A 20,075-nucleotide genomic window follows, 5' to 3' on the forward strand; every position below is an offset into this window, starting at 1 on the left:
GAGACACATATGGCCACACGGGGACCCCTGTGGCCCTGCAGGGGCACAAATACGTCAGTGGGGACACAGGCACCCCCATGGGGACACTGGCAACCCCAGGGAGACACAGGTGCCCACACGGGGACACAAGTCAACATGTTGGCCCCACAGTGACACACACCCTGTGGTGACACACACCCCAATAGCACTGCGGTGACACACACACCCCACAGACACAGCCACCCTATGGGGACACTTGTGTGGGGCGCAGCCATCCCGTGGGGACACTGCCATGGGGACAGTCCCACACAGACAGACACCGGCACCTCAGTGGCCCCGTGGAGCCACCTGGACCCCGCGGGCCCACCCACACCCCGTGGGGACCGCCACGGGGACACATCTGCCCCAGGCCAGCCGCAGGAATGGTCCTGAGCGCAGCGTCCCCACAGCAGCAGGGCCAGGGGACCCCGAGAAGGAGCCGGTGACCCCGCACCGGGGCCCGGGGCACCGCAGCCGCTCGGGGCCGCGCTGGGGTGGCCGCTCCCGTGTCCCCATCCCCTGCGGACCCCGCTGTCCCCTCCCCGCTGTCCCCACCCCGGCTCACCTCTGGGTCGGTCCCAGGGGCCGGTGTCCCCGGTACCGGGCTGTCACCTGGCCCCGCACCCGCCCCGGCCCCGGCCCCTTGTCCCGCCGCCGGGCATGGCCGCAGCGGCACCGGCACCGGGCCGGGCGGGGCCGCGGGAGCGGGGCCGGCGCGGCTCTCGGCGCGGCTCTCGGTGCGGCTCCCGGTGCGGCTCTCGGTGCGGCTCCCGGCGCGGCTCTCGGCGCGGCTCCCGGTGCGGCTCCCGGCGCGGCTCCCGGTGCGGCTCTCGGTGCGGCTCCCGGTGCGCGCCCGGGGGACTGAATCCGGCGCAGGGCCCGAGTTCCCGGAGCGGGGCCCGGGGAGCAGCGGGGGCCCTGGGGTACCAGAGGAGGCTCCGGGGACGGACGGAGGTGCGGGACCCGGGGTGGGGGAGTCGGGCTGCGGGTCCTTCGAGGTCCCGGCTCGGGCCGGGGCGGGTCGGGGCCGGCGCAGGGCCCGGGCCGCGGTGCTGGAGCTCCGCCCGCCGCCGCTGGGGCCGCCCCCGCCCGCCCCCTGCCCGCCCGGGGCCGCCCCCCGCCCGCCCCGTTCTCCGGCACCGCCCCCCGCCCGCCCCGTTCCCCGGCACCGCCCCCCGCCCGCCCCGTTCCCCGGTGCCCGCCCCCCGGCCCGCCCCGTTCCCCGGTGCCCGCCCCCCGGCCCGCCCCGTTCCCGGTGCCCGGTGCCGCCATGCTGCTGCCGCTGCTGCTGCGGGCGCTCAGCCCCCGGGCCGGGCTCCGCTCGGTGCCCCCGGCGCTGCGGCCGCCCCTCGGCCCGGGGCGCAGGTACCGCGGACGGCGCGGGCGGGGGAACCCCAACTGCTGCGCCCCTGGAGTGTGGGAGCCCCGACTCTTCGTTCCCCCGGAGGGACGGGGGACCCGGGGTCCTGGGTCCCTTGTGGGGGGTGGGAACTCCCCAACTCCTGGGGGGCTGGGGGTGCGGTGTGGGGAGCCAGGAACTTGGAAACCCCGGGGGTGGGGGCGCGGTGGAAGGTGCGGGGCCGCCGGGGCTCCCGGGGGGTGCAGGGGTGCGGGGACAGCGCGGGCAGCGGGGCTGCGGTGGGAGCGGGAGCCGCGGGGTCCCGGCTGCTGGTACAGGGGTTGGGGGGCCGGGGGAGAGCGGAGGGGTCTGAGCGCTGGTGCTCAGCCCGGGGACAGCCCGGGAACAGGGACACCGGGAACGCCACGGGGGGACAGGGGTGTCCCTGCCCCGGGTGGCACGGGCAGGCTGGCCGTGCCTGCGGGGGACAGACCTTGGTGGCTGTGCCAGCGTCCCGGCGCTGGCCCCGGCTTGGGCGCCCTGCACTCACCCCTCTCCCCAGTTTCAGGTATGGGGGGGGGCGCCTGGGGCTCACCAGTGCCCCTGCCCGGCCGCCCGGCCCTGCACCGGCAGCCCGGTACTGCCTGCTCCTGGCTGGCCCAGCCGCGGGCTGTGTGGCATTTGGCTTGCTGGGCACAGCCGCACGCTACCAGGAGGCCGCTGTCCCCGCTGTCCCCGTCCCCGCTGTCCCCGAGCCCGCGCAGCCCCGGCCGGAGCCCACCTTCGACTGGCCGGCGTTCTGGACCTTCCTGCGGCCCCAGCTCCTGGCGCTCTCGGCAGCCGTGGTGGTGAGCGGGGCTGGGAGCGTGGCCACCGTCCCCCTGGTACCCGCCGTCCCTGTGCCACTGCGCTGACGCCTGCTGTCCCCGCAGCTGGCGCTGGGTGCAGCCCTGCTCAACGTCCGTATCCCGGTGCTGCTGGGCCAGCTGGTGAACGTGGTGGCCCGCTGCGCCCGCGGCCCCGTCACCGGATACTTGCAGGAGGTCCGGCGCCCGGCACTGCACCTGCTCATTGTCTACTGCCTGCAGGTGGGTGCTGGCACCCTGCGCCGGGTGGGGGTCCCGGGGACTCTCCCCTCCGCCCTCCTGACCCGTCCCCTCGCAGGGGCTGCTGACGTTCGGGTACATCGCGCTGCTGGCGCGCGTCGGGGAGCAGGTGGCGGGCAGCATGCGCAAGGCGCTCTTCACCAACCTGCTCCGGTAAAATATCCCGGGGGCCGCGGGGCCGGGGTGGGGACAGGCGCGGGGGTCCCCAGCCCAGCACCGCTCCCTGGCAGGCAGGACGTGGCGTTCTTCGACGCCAACCGGACGGGGCAGCTGGTGAACCGGCTGACGGCTGACATCCAGGAGTTCAAGTCCTCCTTCAAGCTGGCCATCTCCCAGGTGAGCCCCGCGGCCGGCGGCACCGGGACCCCCCGGCCCCCGCAGCCCCCAGCACCCACCGCTGCCCCCCCAGGGCCTGCGCAGCAGCACCCAGACCGCCGGCTGCTTCGTCTCGCTCTACCTGCTGTCGCCCAAGCTGACCGGGCTGCTGGTCGTGGCGCTGCCGGCGCTGGTGGCCGCCGGGGCTCTCATCGGCGCCGCGCTGCGCAGCCTCTCCCGCCGGGCGCAGGAGCAGGTAACCCCGCTCACCCCCCCGGGCCCCGCCACCCCCCGGGCCAGCACGGGGGTGTCCCGCACCGGCCCCCTCTCTGTCCCTCTCCCTGCAGGTGGCCAAGGCCACCGTGGTGGCCGACGAGGTGCTGGGCAATGTGCGGACGGTGCGCGCCTTCGCCATGGAGGACCGGCAGGCAGGGTGAGGGGCGTGGGGGCTCTTGCCCGGCGGGGCGGCGGGGGCCGGGGTGCCAGCCCGCGCTGCCGCAGGCTGTTCTGTGCCGAGGTGGACCGCGCCGGCTGGCTGAGCGAGCGGCTGGGGCTCGGCATCGCCGCCTTCCAGGGGCTCTCCAACCTGGCGCTCAACGGTGAGTGGTGCCGTGGGGCGAGACCTGTGGGTGCTGTGGGGCAGGACCCCACAATAGCGGGGTGCCCTGGTCCCACCTCCGCCCCACACCCACAGGCATCGTCCTGGGGACCATCTTCGTGGGCGGCTCCCTGATGGCTGGGGACGAGCTCTCGCCAGGTGACCTCATGTCCTTCCTGGTGGCCTCGCAGACGGTGCAAAGGTCAGCGCGGGGCCTGGCACGGTGCCCCCCGGCACCCCACATCCCCGGCACCGCGGCGTGCCGCAGCCTGAGCTCAGCCTCTGCCCTTCTGCACCGGCAGGTCCTTAGCCAACATCTCCATCCTGCTGGGGCAGGTAGGTGGGCCGGGGGCTCCTGCTGCCCCCCAGGGCTGGGGCGCAGGATTTGGAGAGCCCAGGGGTGCTCCCGCCGCTGTCCGCGCAGGTGGTGCGGGGTCTGAGTGCCGGCGCCCGCGTGTTCGAGCTGCTGACGCTGGAGCCCAGCGTGGCGCTGCGGGGCGGGGGCTCCATCCCCAGCCACTCCCTGCTCGGCCACATCTGCTTCCACCGCGTCTCCTTCAGGTGAGCCGCCCGGCCCCCCCCTGCCCCCCGCCTGGCCCCCCAAGCTGCCCTGTGGGCTGGGGGCCGGCACGGTGCCCCACAGCCCCCAGCTCCTCTCCCCACAGCTACCCCACCCGCCCCGGCTACCTGGTCCTGCGGGACTTCAGCCTCACGCTGCCCCCCTGCAAGACCGTGGCCATCGTGGGACCGTCCGGAGGAGGTACCGGCCCCTCGGGACCCCCAGCCCTCCCCGTGCCCCAGGGCAGGGACACCCTGAGCGGTGTGTCCCGGCCGGGGGTGGCAGAGCCAGCCCGCTGCCCTGGGGACACAGCTCTGCCCCGCCGGTCCCTGGGTGCATCCTCCTGCACCCCAGTCCGCTGCCCAGTGAGCCCAGGGGGTGCCAGGGACTGGGAACCGGTCTCTACGCCTCCTGCCCACCCAGCAGCTCCCCGTGATGCTGGGGGCGCGGTGAGGGGGCTGGTGGTGCCGCGGGGCTGAGGGCTCCCCCCGGCAGGGAAGTCGACGGTGGCGGCGCTGCTGGAGCGGTTCTACGAGCCCACGCAGGGCACCATCACCCTGGACGGCCGCGACATCTCCTCCCTGGACCCCTCGTGGCTGCGAGGGCAGGTCATCGGCTTCATCAGCCAGGTGGGCGCTGCCGTGGGTGCAGGGCCGCTGTGGGGCAGGGCAGGGAGGTGGCCCCGTCCGGGCTCGCTGCTGAGGGGCCGCACGCTGCCGCAGGAGCCGGTGCTCTTCGGCACAACCATCATGGAGAACATCCGCTTCGGGAAGCCGGGAGCCTCTGACGCCGAGGTGTATGCCGCGGCCCAGCTCGCCAACGCCGACGGCTTCATCCGCAGCTTTCCCGAGGGCTACGACACCGTCGTGGGTAGGTGCCGGGCTGTGTGCTGCGGCAGCGGCACGGCAAGGTGGGCAGGCACCCCTGAACCAGCCCAGCCCCCCGCGGGCCAGGGAGATGGGTGTAAGACCCCAGCCAAGGCAGCCCGGGTGCCCTCGCGACACCGGCTGCCGATCACCGCCGGCACGAGGCTGCACTGGAGGGAGCAGCGGCTGTGCCAGGCTCCCCCAGGAACCACATGGTTTGGCAGGGCATTCCTGGGGCGTTTCCTGGCTCTGGCGTTTTCGGGGGGTTTCCTGGCTCTGGCATTACGGGGGGTTCTGTGGCTCTGGCCTTCCCAGGGGGTTTCTGGCTCCGGTGTTCCCGGGAGGTCTATGGCTCCGGTGTGGGGGGCAGTGTGGGGGTGTCTGTCTCTGTCTGGGGGTCTCCCCATGCTGGGGCAGCCGCAGCATCGCTGCCATGGTCCTGGTCAGGCGAGCGTGGCACGGCGCTCTCGGGGGGCCAGAAGCAGCGCATCGCCATTGCCCGGGCCCTGCTGAAGGACCCCGCCATCCTCATCCTGGACGAGGCCACCAGCGCGCTGGACGCCCAGTCGGAAAAGGTGGTGCAGGAGGCGCTGGACCGCGCGGCCGCGGGCCGCACCGTGCTGCTCATCGCCCACCGCCTCAGCACCATCCGCGGGGCTGACCTCATCGTGGTGCTGGCGCAGGGCCGGGTGGCCGAGGTGAGCGGCACCGGGGGCGCGGGCGGGGTGGGCAGCGGGTGGGCAGTGACAAGGGTGACACCGTCTCTGCCGTCCCCACAGGCAGGAACGCATGAGGAGCTGGTGCGGCGGGGGGGTCTCTACACTGAGCTCATCCGCCGGCAGACCAAGGACCAGTCCTGAGCGGAGGGCAGACCCAGGGGTGCCCTGCTGCTGCTCCCCAATAAACGGGGCTGGAAGGCGGCTGTGGGGGTTCTGCTGTGTGCTGCGGGGGGGGCCAAGCCAGTCCCTGGGATGAGGAGACCCCGTGTTACCCCTGGAGGGGAGGACCAACCCCTGCATCACCTCCTGGGGCGGGGGAACTGCTGCGTGACCCCAGGATGCGGGACCCCTGCGTCGTCCCCGGGGTGGGGGGACCCCGGTGTCACCCTCGGGCATACAGGCCCGTCACTCCTTGAGCTGGGGGTCTGCTGGCCTGCGGAACCCCCCGGGGCTCTCCGCCCCCGAACCCCAACGCCGCCGCTGCCCGGGCGGGGTGTCGGGCCGGCCCGGCTCCGCGGGTGCGGGGGCCCAGCGCAGCCCTGGGGTCCCGCAGCCCCGGCCGCGTGGGGGCGGCGGCGGGTGGAGCCGCGGGAGGGGCCGCGGGAGGGGCCGCGGGAGGGGCGGGGGCGGCCGCAGAGCGGCAGCGGCTGCGCCGCGGCGGCGGGAGCGGGGCCGGGGCTGCGGGGCCGGGGCTGCGGGGCCGGGGCTGCGGGGCCGGGGCTGCGGGGAGCGGCGGCTCCGCGGCACCGGCGGTGCGGGGGGCGGAGCGGCCGGTCCTGCCCTGCCCTCCCCTGCCTGCCCTCCCCTGCCTGCCCTGCCCGCCCCTGCCTGCCTGCCTGCCTCCCCCTGCCTGCCTTCCCCTGCCTCCTCAGCTTTCTCCTGCTGCCCCACGTCCCCTGCTTGCCCCCATCATCTCCCCTGCTTGCCCCCATCATCTCCCCTGCTTGCCCCATCTCCCCTGCTTGCCCCATCTCCCCTGCCTCCCCTGCCTGCCCTGCCTGTCTGCAGCAGCCTGAGCCCAGTGCAGCAATGGGCCAGGGACACTTGGGGGCAGAGGGGGGCTGAGGGGAGCGGGGGTCCCAGTGGCAGGATGGGGACAGGCTCGGAGGGCAGCGGGGAGGGCGAGGGGCTGTCCAGCCTGCGGGCCTTCGCCCACAGCTCCTCGCTGCACGGCATCAGCCACGTCTTCGCCTACGGGGCCGTGTCGCTGCGCCGCGTGCTGTGGGGCGGCTTCTTCCTGGGCTCACTGGGGCTGCTGCTGCTGGTCTGCGCCGAGCGTGTCGCCTACTTCCTCACCTACCCCCACGTCACCAAGCTGGACGAGGTGGCCGTCCACAACCTCACCTTCCCGGCCATCACCATCTGCAACCTCAACGAGTTCCGCTTCTCCAAGATCACCCGCAACGACATGTACCACGTGGGCGAGCTGCTGGCGCTGCTCAACGACCGCTACGAGATCAGCAACCCGCAGCTGGCCGAGCCGCACGTCCTGGCCGCGCTGCGCGACAAGGCCAACTTCAAGAACTTCAAGGCGAAGCCCTTCAGCATGGCTGAGTTCTACAACCGCACGGGCCACGACCTGGCCGACATGCTGCTGCAGTGCTCCTTCCGCGGCACCAACTGCACCGCCCGCAACTTCACCGTGGTGAGTGCCGGCCTCGCGGCGCGCCGCCCGCCTCGAGGAGAGGAGAGGGCTCCGCGGGGACGGGGCGGCACGTGTCCCCTGGGGCCGCGAACGGACGCGGGTGACCCTCCAGGGTCAGGTGTCGGCGTGCTGGGGCTGCCGTGGCAGCGCTGGCTGAGCCCTCTCTCCCGGCCCGCAGCCGTCACAGTGCGTCAGCCCCTGCACCCCGGGCTGTGCCGGCAGCTGCCAGCCGAGGACCCCCTCCCCGCGCTCGCCGCAGGGGTGCCAGGCGGCTGGGAACGGCGCCGAGCAGGAGCCGTGCTGGGCTGGGCCGGCGGCTCCGCCAGCGTGCGCGGGCGCTGATGCCGCGGGGTGCTCAGGGGTACGGCCCGTGGCCCCGCTCCCCCTGCGCCAGCCCCAGATGCCGCCAGGCACCAGCAGCCGCCCCTCGGCTGTGTTTGCAGCCAGGCTCCCGCACCGTGCCCGCGGCTCCCTCGCACGCCTGCCCAGCGTGGGGGTCCCTGTGCCGCAGCCGTCCCCGCAGCCCATGGGCACCCGGTCCCGGTGCTGCCCCCGGCACTGCCTCCAGCACCCCCCACTGCTGCACCCGCTCTGCTCTCGACCCCGGGAATCGCCGCCGTGCTCCCCCCACACCTGCCAAGCCCCAGCGATGTGCCAGCGGGGTGCGCCGGACCAGCTGCGGCCCCCGGCTGCGGGATCAGCCCGGTGCCACGCGGGGTGCGGGCAGCTGCCGGGGCAGGGCGGGGGGAGCAGGGCTGCGACGGGAGGACGCGTCACTGCGCATGGGGCACAGGGACCCCGACCCAGCGCGCGGGTCCCCCAGGCACACCATGGCTGTGGGCAGCCTGTGCCGCATCTTGCGGGATCCGCCCGTGGCAGCGAGAGGGACGGGCAGGGACAGTGGCACGGGGGGGACAGACAGGGGTGATGGCACGGGCAGGACGGGCAGGGACAGTGGCACGGGGGGGAGGGGCAGGGGTGATGGCATGGGCAGGATGGGCAGGGACAGTGGCATGGGCGGGACAGGCAGGGGTGATGGCACAGACAAGGACAGAGGCATGGGGGGGACGGGCAGGGGTGATGGCACGGGCAGGGTGGGCAGGAACAGTGGCACGGCAGGGACGGGCACATCCTTTCTGCTGTGGCAGCGCCAGGGGAGCCACGCGCTCGGCAGCGCCAGGCAGGCTGTCCCCGCGGTGCGCGGCTCTGCTCAGTCCCCCGCGCCGTCGCCGCGGGCTCGGCCGTGCTATCGCAGCAGCAATTACCACCAGCTTAACACTCTTAGCGCATGGAATTAATTTTCTTCAGGAGCTCAGCGGGGAAAGCGTCGTTTTGGCAGCTCCGTGACCCCTGCGCCGTTTGCCACGGGCTGGGATGTGCGGCGGGAGGGTCGCGGGTCTCACGGCAGGACGCGCTGCACGGTGCTGGCTCACGGCCGCCTCGGAGCCAGCGGGGCCCCGGTGTGCCAGCAGCATGCCAGCAGCGTGCCAGCGGCCTGCCGGTGCCTGTCTCCGCTCCTGTGCCCGCAATCTTGGGGCACACGTGCTGCGCTGCCCCCCCGGTTCATGTGCCCACGTGTGCCGTACAACCGGCCCCGCTGCCGCCTCGGCTCCAACAGGCAGCGAGAAACTTCTGCCTGCTCCGCCACGGCCGCCCCCGGCACACGCTCGGCCTGCGACTCTGCCGGCTAAAAATACCGCGCTAACACCGGGCTTAGGCACGGATTCCAAGCCTCTGCCCTGGGGCTCGGGCCGAGCGGCAGCTCCCGCACCGCGTCCCCTCCGCACGCGGGGCTGCGGGGCTGCCGGCCCGTGCCTGGGATGGAGGGGCCGGCTGTGCACGGAGCCCCAGCCCCGCGCTCCTGGGCATGTGGCAAGTGTCCAAAGCAAGGGCTGTCCGGGCTGGCTCTGTGCCCCCCCGCTGCCCCCCCTGGGACTGCAGGGGCGGGAGGTACCTGGGGACAGCCGGTCCGCAGGGCACAGGGACAGGAGGGTGCTGCTGTGGAGACAGCAGGTCCCTGGGGTGCAGGGCCATGGGGGGCCAATGGTGGGTCACCCGCGGTAGGGACCAGGAGGGCCGGCAGGGCCGGGGCTGTGTCCCTGTCCCCGTCCCAGTCCCCCCAGCTGCCAGCCCCAGCGCATCCCTGCGCCGGGCAGCCGTTGCCATGGCAGCCGCCCCCCTTCCTCCTTGGGCAGCGTGTTGCCATGGTGACGGGTCCCCTCTTTGGGAGCAGCCCGTTGCCACAGCAGCACCCCCCCCCACGTGGGGTGGGATGCGGGGTACCCCCCCAGGGGACACAGCCCACAGCAGGAGGGGCCCTGACCCAGGGGGTGCTCGTGAACCCCTGGGCCATGGGTCAGTGACGGGGCTGGGGGTCCTGGGTGCAGCTGCTGCCGCCCCTTCTCCTGCGCCCCAGGGCAGCCCCGCCGTGGGGTGAGGGGCCCTGGGACACAGGGCGTTGCCCAGGGGCAGGGGGGTCGTGGAGCTGCTCTGGGCTGGGGATGGAAGGTGCCACATATCGGGTGGGGAAGGGGCTGGGGGGCTCTGGGGGCGGCGCAGGGTTGCTCAGCTCAGGGTCACTCAGGAAGGGGCTGGGCAGGGTCTCTGCCGCGGGCGCTGGTCCCTGGGGGTTCTGGGGTCCCAGTGGGGGCAATGGCCTCTGCCACCGCGGCTCAGCCAAGCCTTGCTCCCCGTCACGGTTTGTGCTCTCCACACTGTGTCCCCACGTCCCCCCGGCGCTGTCATGAAACCAAATCCCCCTGCAGAGCCGCGGCAGCGCCGGGCAGGACGGGCCGCCGTGGCCACCAGGGCCGGGCACGGGGACACAGGGGTGACCGGGCTGGCGACCTTCGCCCGCTCCCGCGCCCCGCACGGGCTGGGCCGCGTCTTCGCGCCCGGGGCGCCCACACGGCACCACCTGCTCCGGGCTGGAGCCTTGCCGGGCGCCCTCCTGCTGCAGACAGGCCATGGGGCCGGCTCTGCACCGCGCACCCCGCATGGCCGCGCTGGATGAGGCGAGAGCCACGTCCTCGCCTTCCCCGCCTGCAACTGCAACCGCACCCGGCGCTCCTCGCTCACCTCGGTGCCCTGCTCTGGCTGCGCCGGCAGCTGCTGGCCGTGGGCACCGAGGACCTGCCGCGGTACCGTGGGCGCTGGGGCAGCCCCTGACCTCGCCGGCTTCTTCTTCAGCGAGAGCTGCGACCTGGGCGCCTCCGGCCAGCGCACCGGGCACCGCATCTGCCAGCTGCTGCTCTGCTGCCGCGGCCGGGACCGCGGCCCCGAGAACTGCACCGCCGTGAGTGCCAGCGCCATGGCCACGGTCACAGCCACAGTCACAGCCACTGTCACGGCCACGGTCATGGCCACGGTCACAGTCACAGCCATGGTCACAGTCAGGGCCATGGTCACAGCCACAGCCGGGTCTACACCGGGCAGGACCACAGCATCCCCAGCCCCGACTGGCTCTGCCCTGGGCACGGCTTGGGCAGCACCCCCAGGGCTGGGCAGGTTCTGGGGTCATGGGCTGCAGACTGTGGGGTGATGGGGGATGCACAGGCTGTGGGGTGATGGGAGTTACACAGGCTGTGGGACGATGGGGGTTGCACAGGCTGTGGGGTGATGGGGGTTGCACAGGCTGTGGGATGATGGGGTGCACAGGCTGTGGGGCGATGGGGTGCACAGGCTGTGGGGTGATGGGGGTTGCACAGGCTGTGGGGCGATGGGGTGCACAGGCTGTGGGGTGATGGGGGTTGCACAGGCTGTGGGGTGATGGGGGATGCACAGGCTGTGGGGTGATGGGGGTTGCACAGGCTGTGGGGTGATGGGGTGCACAGGCTGTGGGTTGATGGGAGTTAGACAGGCTGTGGGACGATGGGGGTTGCACAGGCTGTGGGGCAGTCAGCAGGGCAGTGATGGCGGGTTGGGGGCACAGTGCCTGCCCACCCCGCTGTCCCCAGCCCCATGCACTCGGTGAAGCCCCAGGAAGGCTCCTCTTGCCCACCCCACACCCACGTGGCCGTGGGGCAGTGTGATGAGGGTGGAGGTCATGGTGGGACGTGGGGCTGTAGCTGCAGGTTCACTGCGAAGAGGCTGGTGGGGCTTTCTGTGTGCTGAGGGGCTGTGGGAAGAGGGGGGTCAGCCCTGGGCGGGGGGGCCGTGGCACCTCCCTGGGGACAAGGCTGCACATCCCACCTGGCTGGGGCTGGGGACCGACTGTCCCTCTGCCGCAGTGGCCTCTGGGGCCCCGGCCAGCAGGACGTGGGGCAGGACATGGGGCGGGGGTCCCACAGAGCCGAGGACACCACGCTGGGGCGGGGACAGCAGCAGCTGCCCCACGGCACCGTCCGCAGCCCCACGCTGGCCTCGAAGGGGAAGGGATGGGTGCACCAGCCCCCGCCCTGTGCACAGACTGGTGGGGCACTGGGATCTGGCACTGGGATGGTGTGGGGCACTGGGATCTGCACTGGGACAGTGTGGGTCACTGGAATGTGGCACTGGGGCAGCGTGCAGCACTGGGATCTGGCACCGCAGTCACAACGATCCTGCACCAGGGATGATGCAATCCTGTGCTGGGGGCACTGGAATCCTGCACTGGGTCCTGTGGGATGCTTGGATCTTGCACTGGGGATTGCTGGGATCCTGTGCTGGGGGCACTGGCATCCTGCGCTGGGTCCTGCAGGATGCTTGGATCCTGTGCTGGGGGTTGCCGGGATCTTGCACTGGGGCACTGGAATCCTGCACTGGCTCCTGTGGGATGCTTGGATCTTGCACTGGGGATTGCTGGGATCCTGTGCTGGGGGCACTGGGATCCTGCGCTGGGTCCTGTGGGGTCCCTGGGCGCTGCCCCCCATCCCTGCTCGGTGGGTGCAGGTCGGGGGGGCCCAGCTCCCGGCCCCAGCACCCGAACGTCGCCGTCCCCCGTGTCCCCCCGTGGCGGGCGCTGAGGGTCCCGGCCTGTCCCCGCAGATCTTCACCCGCCTGGGCAAGTGCTACACGTTCAACCCGGGGGGGCCGGGCCGGGAGGTGCTGACCACGCTGCAGGGCGGCGCGGGGAACGGCCTGGAGCTGATGCTCAACGTGCAGCAAGAGGAGTACCTGCCCGTCTGGGGGGACACGGGTGAGCGCCGCCCCCCCCGCGCCCCCGCACGGCTGCAGCCCCGCCCCGACCCCCTCCCTGCCTTGCAGACGAGACCTCGTACGAGGCGGGGGTGAAGGTGCAAATCCACAGCCAGGACGAGCCCCCCTTCATCGACCAGCTGGGCTTCGGCGTCGCCCCCGGCTTCCAGACCTTCGTGTCGTGCCAGCAGCAGCGGGTATCCGCCCGCACCCCCGCGGCGGGGACACAGCCCCCCGCGCTCGGGCAGCCCCGCCACAGCCGCAGCCGCCCCGGGGACACCCAGTGCCGGGCCGGGCCGGGCCCGCACCACCGGTGCAGCAGCTCCGCCGCCGCCACCGGGAGCACCGCGCGCGGCGTGGGCAGCACCGCACCGGGGCCGCTCGGTCCCGCCGCGGGCACCGGCTGCGGCAACGCCCCCGGCCCCCGCCGAACAGCCCGTGGGCCGGGGCGGCACCAGCCGGCCACCTAAATTTAGGTGTCTCGAGTGGGCGTCGCCATGTGCGCCGGCGGTGGCGGCGCGGGCGGTGGCAGCGGGTGGCAGCGGCAGCGTGGCCCTTGTCCCCCCGCTCCCTCCGCAGCTCCCCGCACCACAGCCCGCAGCCGCCCCGAGGTGCCCGTGACGGCCCCGTCCCACCGGCGGGGGGGACAGCAGCCCCGACACCCGCCTGGTGCCCGGCGAGGAGGGGCCGGGCTGGGAGCGGGAGTCTGCAGGGTGCTGTGACCCCTAGCCCCACGGGGCGAGCTCTGCCCGAGGGCGCCCCGGTGTGTGGGGCAGGCGGTGTAGGGGGCAGGCAGTGTGTGCGGGGCAGGCAGTGTGCGGGGCAGGCGGTGTGCGGGGCAGGTGGTGTGTGCGGGGCAGGCGGTGTGCGGGGCAGGCGGTGTGCGGGGCAGGCGGTGTGTGCGGAGCAGGCGGTGTGCGGGGCAGGCGGTGTGCGGGGCAGACGGTGTGCGGGGCAGGCGGTGTGTGTGGGGCAGGCAGTGTGTGGGACAGGCGGTGTGTGCGGGGCAGGCGGTGTGCGGGGCAGGCGTTGTGTGCGGGACAGGCAGTGTGTGCGGGGCAGGCGGTGTGGGGAGCAGGCGTTGTGTGCGGGGCAGGTGGTGTGTGCGGGGCAGGCGGTATGTGTGGGGCAGGCGGTGTGCGGGGCAGGCGGTGTGCGGGGCAGGCGTTGTGTGCGGGGCAGGCAGTGTGTGCGGGGCAGGCGGTGTGCGGGGCAGGTGGTGTGGAGAGCAGGCGGTGTGTGCGGGGCAGGCGGTGTGCGGGGAAGGTGGTGTGGGGAGCAGGCGGTGTGTGCGGGGCAGGCGGTGTGGGGAGCAGGCGTTGTGTGCGGGGCAGGTGGTGTGTGCGGGGCAGGCGGTATGTGTGGGGCAGGCGGTGTGCGGGGCAGGCGTTGTGTGCGGGGCAGGCAGTGTGTGCGGGGCAGGCGGTGTGCGGGGCAGGTGGTGTGGGGAGCAGGCGGTGTGTGCGGGGCAGGCGGTGTGGGGAGCAGGCGTTGTGTGCGGGGCAGGTGGTGTGTGCGGGGCAGGCGGTATGTGTGGGGCAGGCGGTGTGCGGGGCAGGCGTTGTGTGCGGGGCAGGCAGTGTGTGCGGGGCAGGCGGTGTGCGGGGCAGGTGGTGTGGGGAGCAGGCGGTGTGTGCGGGGCAGGCGGTGTGCGGGGCAGGTGGTGTGGGGAGCAGGCGGTGTGTGCGGGGCAGGCGGCGCGGGCCGCAGGGGACCCCGGGGCCGGTGTTTTCCTTAAGCCAGCGCGGCAGCTGGTGTACCTGCCCCCGCCCTGGGGGGACTGCAAGGCCACCCCCATCGAGTCCGACTTCTTCACCAACTACAGCATCACCGCCTGCCGCCTGGACTGCGAGACCCGCTACCTGGCCGAGAACTGCAACTGCCGCATGGTGCACATGCCCGGTGAGCCGGGACGGGGACAGGAGACAAGGGACAGGGGACGGGGACAGGGGACGGCCACCGCGGGGATGGGGCGGGGGGGGACTCTCCTGCCATTGCCGTTTCCCCCGCAGGCAACGCCAACGTCTGCACCCCGGAGCAGTACAAGGAGTGCGCCGATCCTGCGCTGGGTACGTATCAGGGGCAGCCCCCCGATATCGCCCCCGCCATTGCCTCCACCGCCCCCCCACCATCTCCCCTGCTATCGCCCCCTCCTCTGGCATCCCCAGCCCAGCCCAGGGTCTCACCTCAGGAACCACCATCCCCAGACGCCCCCAGATTTTCCCCCGGGACCCCTTCGTCCTCCTGACTCCACCGCTGTGCCCGTGGAGCGGTGTCCCCGTGCCCTTGTCATGGCGGGGGGGTCACTGCTGTCCCTGCCTGCTCAGATCCCAGACAAGCAGGTCTGGGCTCCCGCCTCGTGTGCTGTTGGCAGTGTTTGCGGCACACTCAGCCTGTGCCGTCGGTACCCGCCAACTGCTGCCATCACTCTGCCCGGCTTTGGCCAGGGCCCGGGCCCCCTCCTCGGGGCAGCCCGGTCCCCAGCGCAGGCGGGGGTCACAGCCACTCGGTCCCCGTGGTCCCCATCCCGCCCGTGCCCCCCTAGACTTCCTGGTGAAGAAGGACAGTGAGTACTGCGCCTGCCGCACGCCCTGCGCCATGGTGCGCTACGGCAAAGAGCTCTCCATGGTGAAGATCCCCAGCAAGGCCTCCGCACGCTACCTGGCCAAGAAGTTCAACAAGACGGAGCAGTACATCGCGTGAGTGCTGCCGCACGCCCGCGGTGCTGCTGGTGCACGGCGGTGTGCCGGTGTGACGTGGCACGTGTGCCGGTGTGACATGGCATGTGTGATGGTGTGACATGGCATGTGTGACATGGCATGTGTGACAGTGTGACATGGCACAGCCACACAGCACCCCCCAGCACACCTGAACTGGCACAGCGCTGACGCCCTGTGCAGACCTGCCCTGGTGCAGGGAAAACCGCACAGCACAGCATGGCACAGCATGGCCCAGCACAGTATGGCACAATATAGCGTGGCATTGCATGGCATGGCATAGTACGGCACAACGAGGCACAGTACGGCACAACATGGCACAGCACGGCACAGCACGGCACAGTACAGCCTTGTGCCAGCCCAGCACAGCCCCCTCGCCCTGTCCCAGCCGTCCCCAGGGTAAACACAGCCTCCCCCAGCTGGAGATGCCACCTGACGCTGTGTCCATCTGTCCCCTCCCCAGGGACAACGTGCTGGTCCTGGACATCTTCTTCGAGGCGCTGAACTACGAGATGATCGAGCAGAAGAAGGCGTACGAGGTGGCGGGGCTGCTGGGTGAGTGCGGGGGGCGCGGGGGGCCGGGGGGGGCAGCCCCTCTAGCGCCGCCCCTCTAACGCCGCCCCCCCGCCCAGGTGACATCGGGGGGCAGATGGGGCTGTTCATCGGCGCCAGCCTCCTCACCATCCTGGAGATCTTCGACTACCTGTACGAGGTGAGCGCCCGCCGCCCCCGGCCCCCGCCCCGCCCCCCGGCCCCCGTCTGACCCGGCCCCGGTCTGACCCGGCCCCCCCAGGTGTTCCGGGACAAACTCCTCAGCTTCTACAAGGAGAAGAAGCGGAGCCCCAGGAGCGCCGGCAGCACCCTGGTAACCGCCCCCCCCCCGGCCGCCTCCGGCCGCCCCGTCCCCTCCCCCGGCACGGCCGGCACGGGGGGGCCCCGCACCTCATCCCACCCATCTGCTGCTCGGCCCCCCCCGCCGGACCGGCACCATCTCCCGCTCGGACCCGCCGCTCACCTGCTGCTCTGTCCGTCCGTCCGTCCGTCCTGCAGGAGCACCCGGCGGCCCCGGGCAGCCCCGCGGGGCCGCTCCCGCCGGGGCCCAGGTAGACACCCCGGCCTGCGGGGGGCAGCACCCCGACCCCCCCCCCGCATCCCCGGCTTCTCTCGGCATCATCCGCGCCCCCGGCTCCGCTCCCATCCTCATGCATCACCCTCCACACCGCGCCCCCGCCCAGGGCCCCCCCAGGGACACCGCGGGGCCGTTCGGGGAGGGGGGACAGGGACAGCCTTGCGTGCTGCCCCCGGAGCGGGGGGGCAGGGCGGGGTCAGCCCGGGGGGCAGGGGCAGAGCCCCCCAGCGTGGCCGGGGGGCAGGGACGGCGGCTGCAGTCCCCGGCCGCCCCCAACCGCCCCCCGTCCGCAGGGCGCCCGGCCCCCCCTGCGCTGCCCGGACGGTCTCGGCTTCGCCCCGAACGTGCTACCTCGTCACCCGGCTGTAGGCGCCGGCCCCGAGTTCGCCTGCTGAGGGACAGGCCGGGGGGCCGGGCCCCCCCGCCCTGCCCCGGACCAGAGCACCCCCGGACCAGGGCACCCTCGGACCAGGGCACCCCCGGGCCGCGGGGCTGGCCCCGGGCCCTGAGCGCCCCCGCTGGGACCCCCGAGGGGGCGGCGGGGGCTGGGGGCGGCGGGGCCCCCCGGCCCTGCTCCCCCGTACCTGCATGTGCTGCTTGCGCCCGCGCCCCCCCTGCCGCGCTGTACATGCGACTCCCGCCCGCTGCAGCCCCCCCATTAAAGAGCTGCCCCAGGTCCGGTTCCGTGCAGAGCGGGGCACCCGGGGGCACACGCAGCAGCGGGGGGGCGGTGCCCAGGAAGGAGGCGGCGGCGCTGGGGAGGGGAAGCTCTTTATGGAGGTAACAAACACGCACGTTCACCCACGAACAGCAGCACAGTAGAAAATAAATGGGGTGCCCCCCCGGGAGCTGGCACCCAGAACCCCCTCCCCTGCTGGGAAGGGGCCGGGGGGCAGGGAGAGGAGGGGTGGGGGTCCCCACACCTGGTCCCAGAGGGTCCCGGCCCTCCAGCAGCACCGCGGCCCCGGGGTCCGTGCGCCCCCGCCAGCCCCGGAGCGAGGGGGTCGGGACGGGGGGGTCGCGCCAGTTCCCCGCGGCCGGGGCAGAACTGGGCGGCCTTGGGTTAAAAACCTAATAAATACGCAAGGAGGGGCTGCGGTTCCGGGGTGCTGGCACCTCCCTCCTGTCCCCCCCGCCATGGGGGCTGTCCCCTCCCCCCGCGAGCTGCCGGCGCCGGGGGCCTAGGGGGGGCAGAAGTCCGTGAAGTAGGGGTGCTGCAGGGCCTCCTCCGCCGAGATGCGCTGCACCGGGTTGCACTTGAGCAGGTTCTGGCGTGGGAGAGGCGGGACATGAGGCTGGGGGGGCAAGACACGGAACCCCCACCACACAGACCCCCAGGCAGGTGTGGCAGAGGAGCCCCTCGAGAAACCAAAACCCCCTGAGAAACCAGAACCCCTCGAGAAACCAGAACCCCTCATCTGCCTGGAGAAGCCTCAGAATGTGGGCAGGGGGACACGGGCAGGGGGATGGACAGGGGGACACAGCCAGGGGGATGTGGGCAGGGGGACACGGGGACGGACAGGGAGACAGGGGGAGGGGGACACGGGGAGGGGGATGGACAGGGGGACACGGGGAGGGGGACACGGGGAGGGGGACACGGGCCGGGCGCTCACCTGCAGCAGGTCCCGGCCAGTCGCGTTCAGCTTGGGCACCACGTTGACCAGGGAGGTGGTGGCCGGGTACATGGGGTAGGGCTGGGGACACACGGATGAGCCGCGGCCGCCCCCCCAACCCCGGCCCCCCGGGCCCCCTATCTCACCTTGTAGTCGGGCAGCTTGGCCATGGCCGGCCACTGCTCCTCCGTGGGGGTGCCCAGCAGCGTGGGGGCGTCAAGGGCCACCGCAGGAGCCACCGTCACCCAGCGACCGCGCTGACCCAGGCAGACCCCCCTCCCGCCCCCACGCCAGAAGGATATCGGAAAATCCTTTTCAGCTGGTCGTCCACGTCGTTCCCCGGGAACAGCGGCCGCCCCGCGTTGGCCAGTTCTAGGGGAGAGCGGGATGAGCCCCAGCCCCCGTGCTGCAGCCCCCGCCGCAGCCCCTGCTGCAGCCCCCGTGCTGCAGCCTGCGCCGCAGCCCCCGCCGCAGCCCCCGCTGCACCACCTGCGAAGATGCAGCCGGCCGACCACATGTCGATGGAGGTGGAGTAGAGCTTAGCGCCAAACAGCACGTCCGGGGGCCGGTACCACAGCGTGACAACCTGTGCGGGGGCCGGGGAACGCTCAGGGCCTGGGGGCCGGGCAGCCGAGCCCCCCAGAGATGCCCTCGCTCACCTCCGCAGAGTAGCAGCGCACGGGGATGCCGAAGGCTCGGGCCAGCCCGAAGTCGGCCAGTTTGAGCTCCCCGTTCTGCAGGGAAACCCGTGTCAGCAGCACCTGGCGGGGGTCCCGCTGCCCACCCCTCACTTCGGGCCAGCAGCCACTGCTCCGAGCCCTGAACCTTTCCCAGAAGACCTGGGAGAGCTGGAGACACATGCTGGGGACAGCTGGCGCTGCTCCCGCCTGGCTGCGGCAGGACGCAGCACGAAGCCCCGGTGTCACCAGCAGCCCTGGTGTCACCCTGAACCCTGGTGCCACCTGCAGCCCCGGCGTCACCAGCAGCCCTGGTGTCACCCGCAGCCCCGGCGTCACGCCCAGCCCCGGTGTCACTGGCAGCCCTGGTGTCACCCTCAGCCTTGGTGTCACCAGCAGCCCCATGTCACCCGCAGCCCTGGCATCACCCCCAGCCCCGGCGTCACCCGGTTGATGAGCAGGTTCTGGGGTTTGAGGTCGCGGTGCAGGACGTTGCGGCTGTGGCAGAACGCGAGGCCCTTCAGCAGCTGGTACATGAAGGACTGCGGAGGAGAGCGCGGGCTGCAGCGGGACACGCCGGCCCCGCGACGGCTCTCACGACGGGTCGCGGTGCCGCAGCCAGCACGGGCACCGGGTACCCCAGACACACCTTGACGATCTCCGGGTCCAAGTCCCCATTGCAGCTGTCGAAGTACTTCTTCAGGTCCTGGGAACGTGACGGGGGTCGTGTCAGGGTGGGGAGCGCTGACCCCAGCCCTGGCACTGCCCCGGTGCTCTCCTGGCACTGCCCCGGTGCTGCCCTGGTGCCCTCCTGGCACTGCCCCGGTGCCGTCCTGGCACTGCCCTGGCACTGCCCCGGTGCCGTCCTGGCACTGCCCTGGTGCTGTCCCGGTGCTGTCCCTGTGCTCTCCTGGCACTGTCCCGGTGCTGTCCCGCTGCTGTCCCGCTGCTGCCCCTCACCTGGTCGCAGAACTCGAAGACCAGGGTCAGCTTCTTGTCGCTGTGCAGGACGTCGTGGAGCCTGCAGGGGGGACAGGGGACCGTGAGGCCCCGGCCGAGTCCCGGGGTGACAGCAGCCCCGGGAGGGGGGACAGAACCGGGGGGGCAGCTCCCGACCCCCTTGCCTGACGATGTTCTTGTGCTTCAGCTCCTTGAGCAGACAGATCTCCCGCAGCGCCGAGCTGGGCACGCCCTGCGGAGGGACGGGGCTCGGGGACGGGGCTCGGGGACGGGGCTCGGCCCCGGGAGCGGCCCCGGGAGCGGCCCCGGGAGCGGCACGGCCGGCCCGCCCCCTCACCTCGTCATCGTCGTCCAGCCGCACCCGCTTCAGCGCCACGATCTCGTGCGTCTCCCGGTTCTTGGCCTTGAACACGGTCCCGTAGGTACCTGCGAGCAGCGGGGTCACCGCGCGCCGGGCCCCGCCCCCGGTACCGGCCCCGGCCCCGCCCGCTCCCCCGCACGGCCCCGGCCGCTCCCCCGCACGGCCCCGGCCGGCCCGGCCGCACCTTCCCCGATCTTCTCCAGCTTCTCGTATTTCTGCATCGCGCTCCGCTCCGGCCCCGCCGTCCCGGCCCCGCCGCCACCCCTCCCGGCAGCCCCCGCGCCGGCCACGCCCCTTCCGCCACCCCTCCCGGCAGCCCCCGCGCCGCCCCGGCCCCC

At 73.1% G+C, this 20,075-nt stretch overlaps 3 protein-coding genes across 7 annotated transcripts; 2 read left to right on the forward strand and 1 right to left on the reverse strand.

The window, feature by feature from the left end:
• The first annotated feature begins 1,271 nt into the window (after nt 1–1,271).
• Nucleotides 1,272–5,719, forward strand: ABCB8 (ATP binding cassette subfamily B member 8). Of its 2 annotated transcripts, XM_080338723.1 has the most exons (16): nt 1,272–1,383; nt 1,920–2,205; nt 2,290–2,445; nt 2,522–2,616; nt 2,694–2,799; nt 2,873–3,034; nt 3,126–3,211; nt 3,280–3,377; nt 3,473–3,578; nt 3,679–3,712; nt 3,801–3,937; nt 4,042–4,136; nt 4,431–4,564; nt 4,658–4,805; nt 5,249–5,499; nt 5,581–5,719. In XM_080338723.1, exons 1-16 carry the CDS (start codon nt 1,289–1,291, stop codon nt 5,659–5,661), a joined length of 2,070 nt encoding a protein of 689 aa, XP_080194849.1. In that variant the 5' UTR covers nt 1,272–1,288; the 3' UTR covers nt 5,662–5,719. The 2 variants fall into 2 exon arrangements, 1 of the variants encoding a protein (XP_080194849.1); XR_013921735.1 differs by lacking the exon at nt 5,581–5,719 and having other exon boundaries at nt 4,020–4,136; nt 5,249–5,385.
• An 891-nt stretch (nt 5,720–6,610) lies between these two features.
• ASIC3 (acid sensing ion channel subunit 3) lies at nt 6,611–16,495 on the forward strand (the record flags this gene model as incomplete). The annotated part of the gene is made up of 11 exons (XM_080339114.1): nt 6,611–7,165; nt 12,131–12,281; nt 12,350–12,477; nt 14,032–14,182; nt 14,293–14,349; nt 14,826–14,979; nt 15,461–15,552; nt 15,630–15,709; nt 15,791–15,862; nt 16,048–16,100; nt 16,420–16,495. 11 exons carry the CDS (start codon nt 6,611–6,613, stop codon nt 16,493–16,495), a joined length of 1,569 nt encoding a protein of 522 aa, XP_080195240.1.
• Nucleotides 16,496–16,888: 393 nt separating this feature from the next.
• CDK5 (cyclin dependent kinase 5) lies at nt 16,889–20,001 on the reverse strand. Of its 4 annotated transcripts, XM_080339291.1 has the most exons (12): nt 19,922–20,001; nt 19,714–19,802; nt 19,541–19,608; nt 19,377–19,437; nt 19,066–19,122; nt 18,863–18,958; nt 18,399–18,473; nt 18,229–18,325; nt 18,042–18,111; nt 17,886–17,946; nt 17,740–17,820; nt 16,889–17,394 (listed from the first exon to the last, which is right to left on the reverse strand). In XM_080339291.1, the coding sequence occupies exons 1-12, from the start codon at nt 19,956–19,958 to the stop codon at nt 17,308–17,310; spliced, it is 879 nt and encodes a 292-aa protein (XP_080195417.1). In that variant the 5' UTR covers nt 19,959–20,001; the 3' UTR covers nt 16,889–17,307. The 4 variants fall into 4 exon arrangements, with proteins under 4 accessions (XP_080195417.1, XP_080195418.1, XP_080195415.1 ...); XM_080339292.1 differs by lacking the exon at nt 19,541–19,608 and having other exon boundaries at nt 19,922–19,950; XM_080339289.1 differs by lacking the exon at nt 19,541–19,608 and having other exon boundaries at nt 18,399–18,958.
• Nucleotides 20,002–20,075: the final 74 nt, after the last annotated feature.

The sequence above is a fragment of the Nesoenas mayeri genome, assembly GCF_963082525.1.
Source record: "Nesoenas mayeri genome assembly, chromosome: 2".
NCBI lineage: Eukaryota > Metazoa > Chordata > Aves > Columbiformes > Columbidae > Nesoenas > Nesoenas mayeri.

Coding starts and splice junctions, on each gene's coding strand:
- ABCB8 (XM_080338723.1), top strand. CDS start 1,289: ATGCTGCTGCCGCTGCTGCTGCGGGCGCTCAGCCCCCGGGCCGGGCTC. Junction 2,446..2,521: donor TCATTGTCTACTGCCTGCAG/GTGGGTGCTGGC, acceptor GTCCCCTCGCAG/GGGCTGCTGACGTTCGGGTA. Junction 3,713..3,800: donor TCTCCATCCTGCTGGGGCAG/GTAGGTGGGCCG, acceptor CTGTCCGCGCAG/GTGGTGCGGGGTCTGAGTGC.
- CDK5 (XM_080339289.1), bottom strand. CDS start 19,958: ATGCAGAAATACGAGAAGCTGGAGAAGATCGGGGAAG. Junction 17,821..17,885: donor CCAAGCTGCCCGACTACAAG/GTGAGATAGGGG, acceptor GTGTGTCCCCAG/CCCTACCCCATGTACCCGGC. Junction 17,395..17,739: donor CTGGCCGGGACCTGCTGCAG/GTGAGCGCCCGG, acceptor CTCCCACGCCAG/AACCTGCTCAAGTGCAACCC.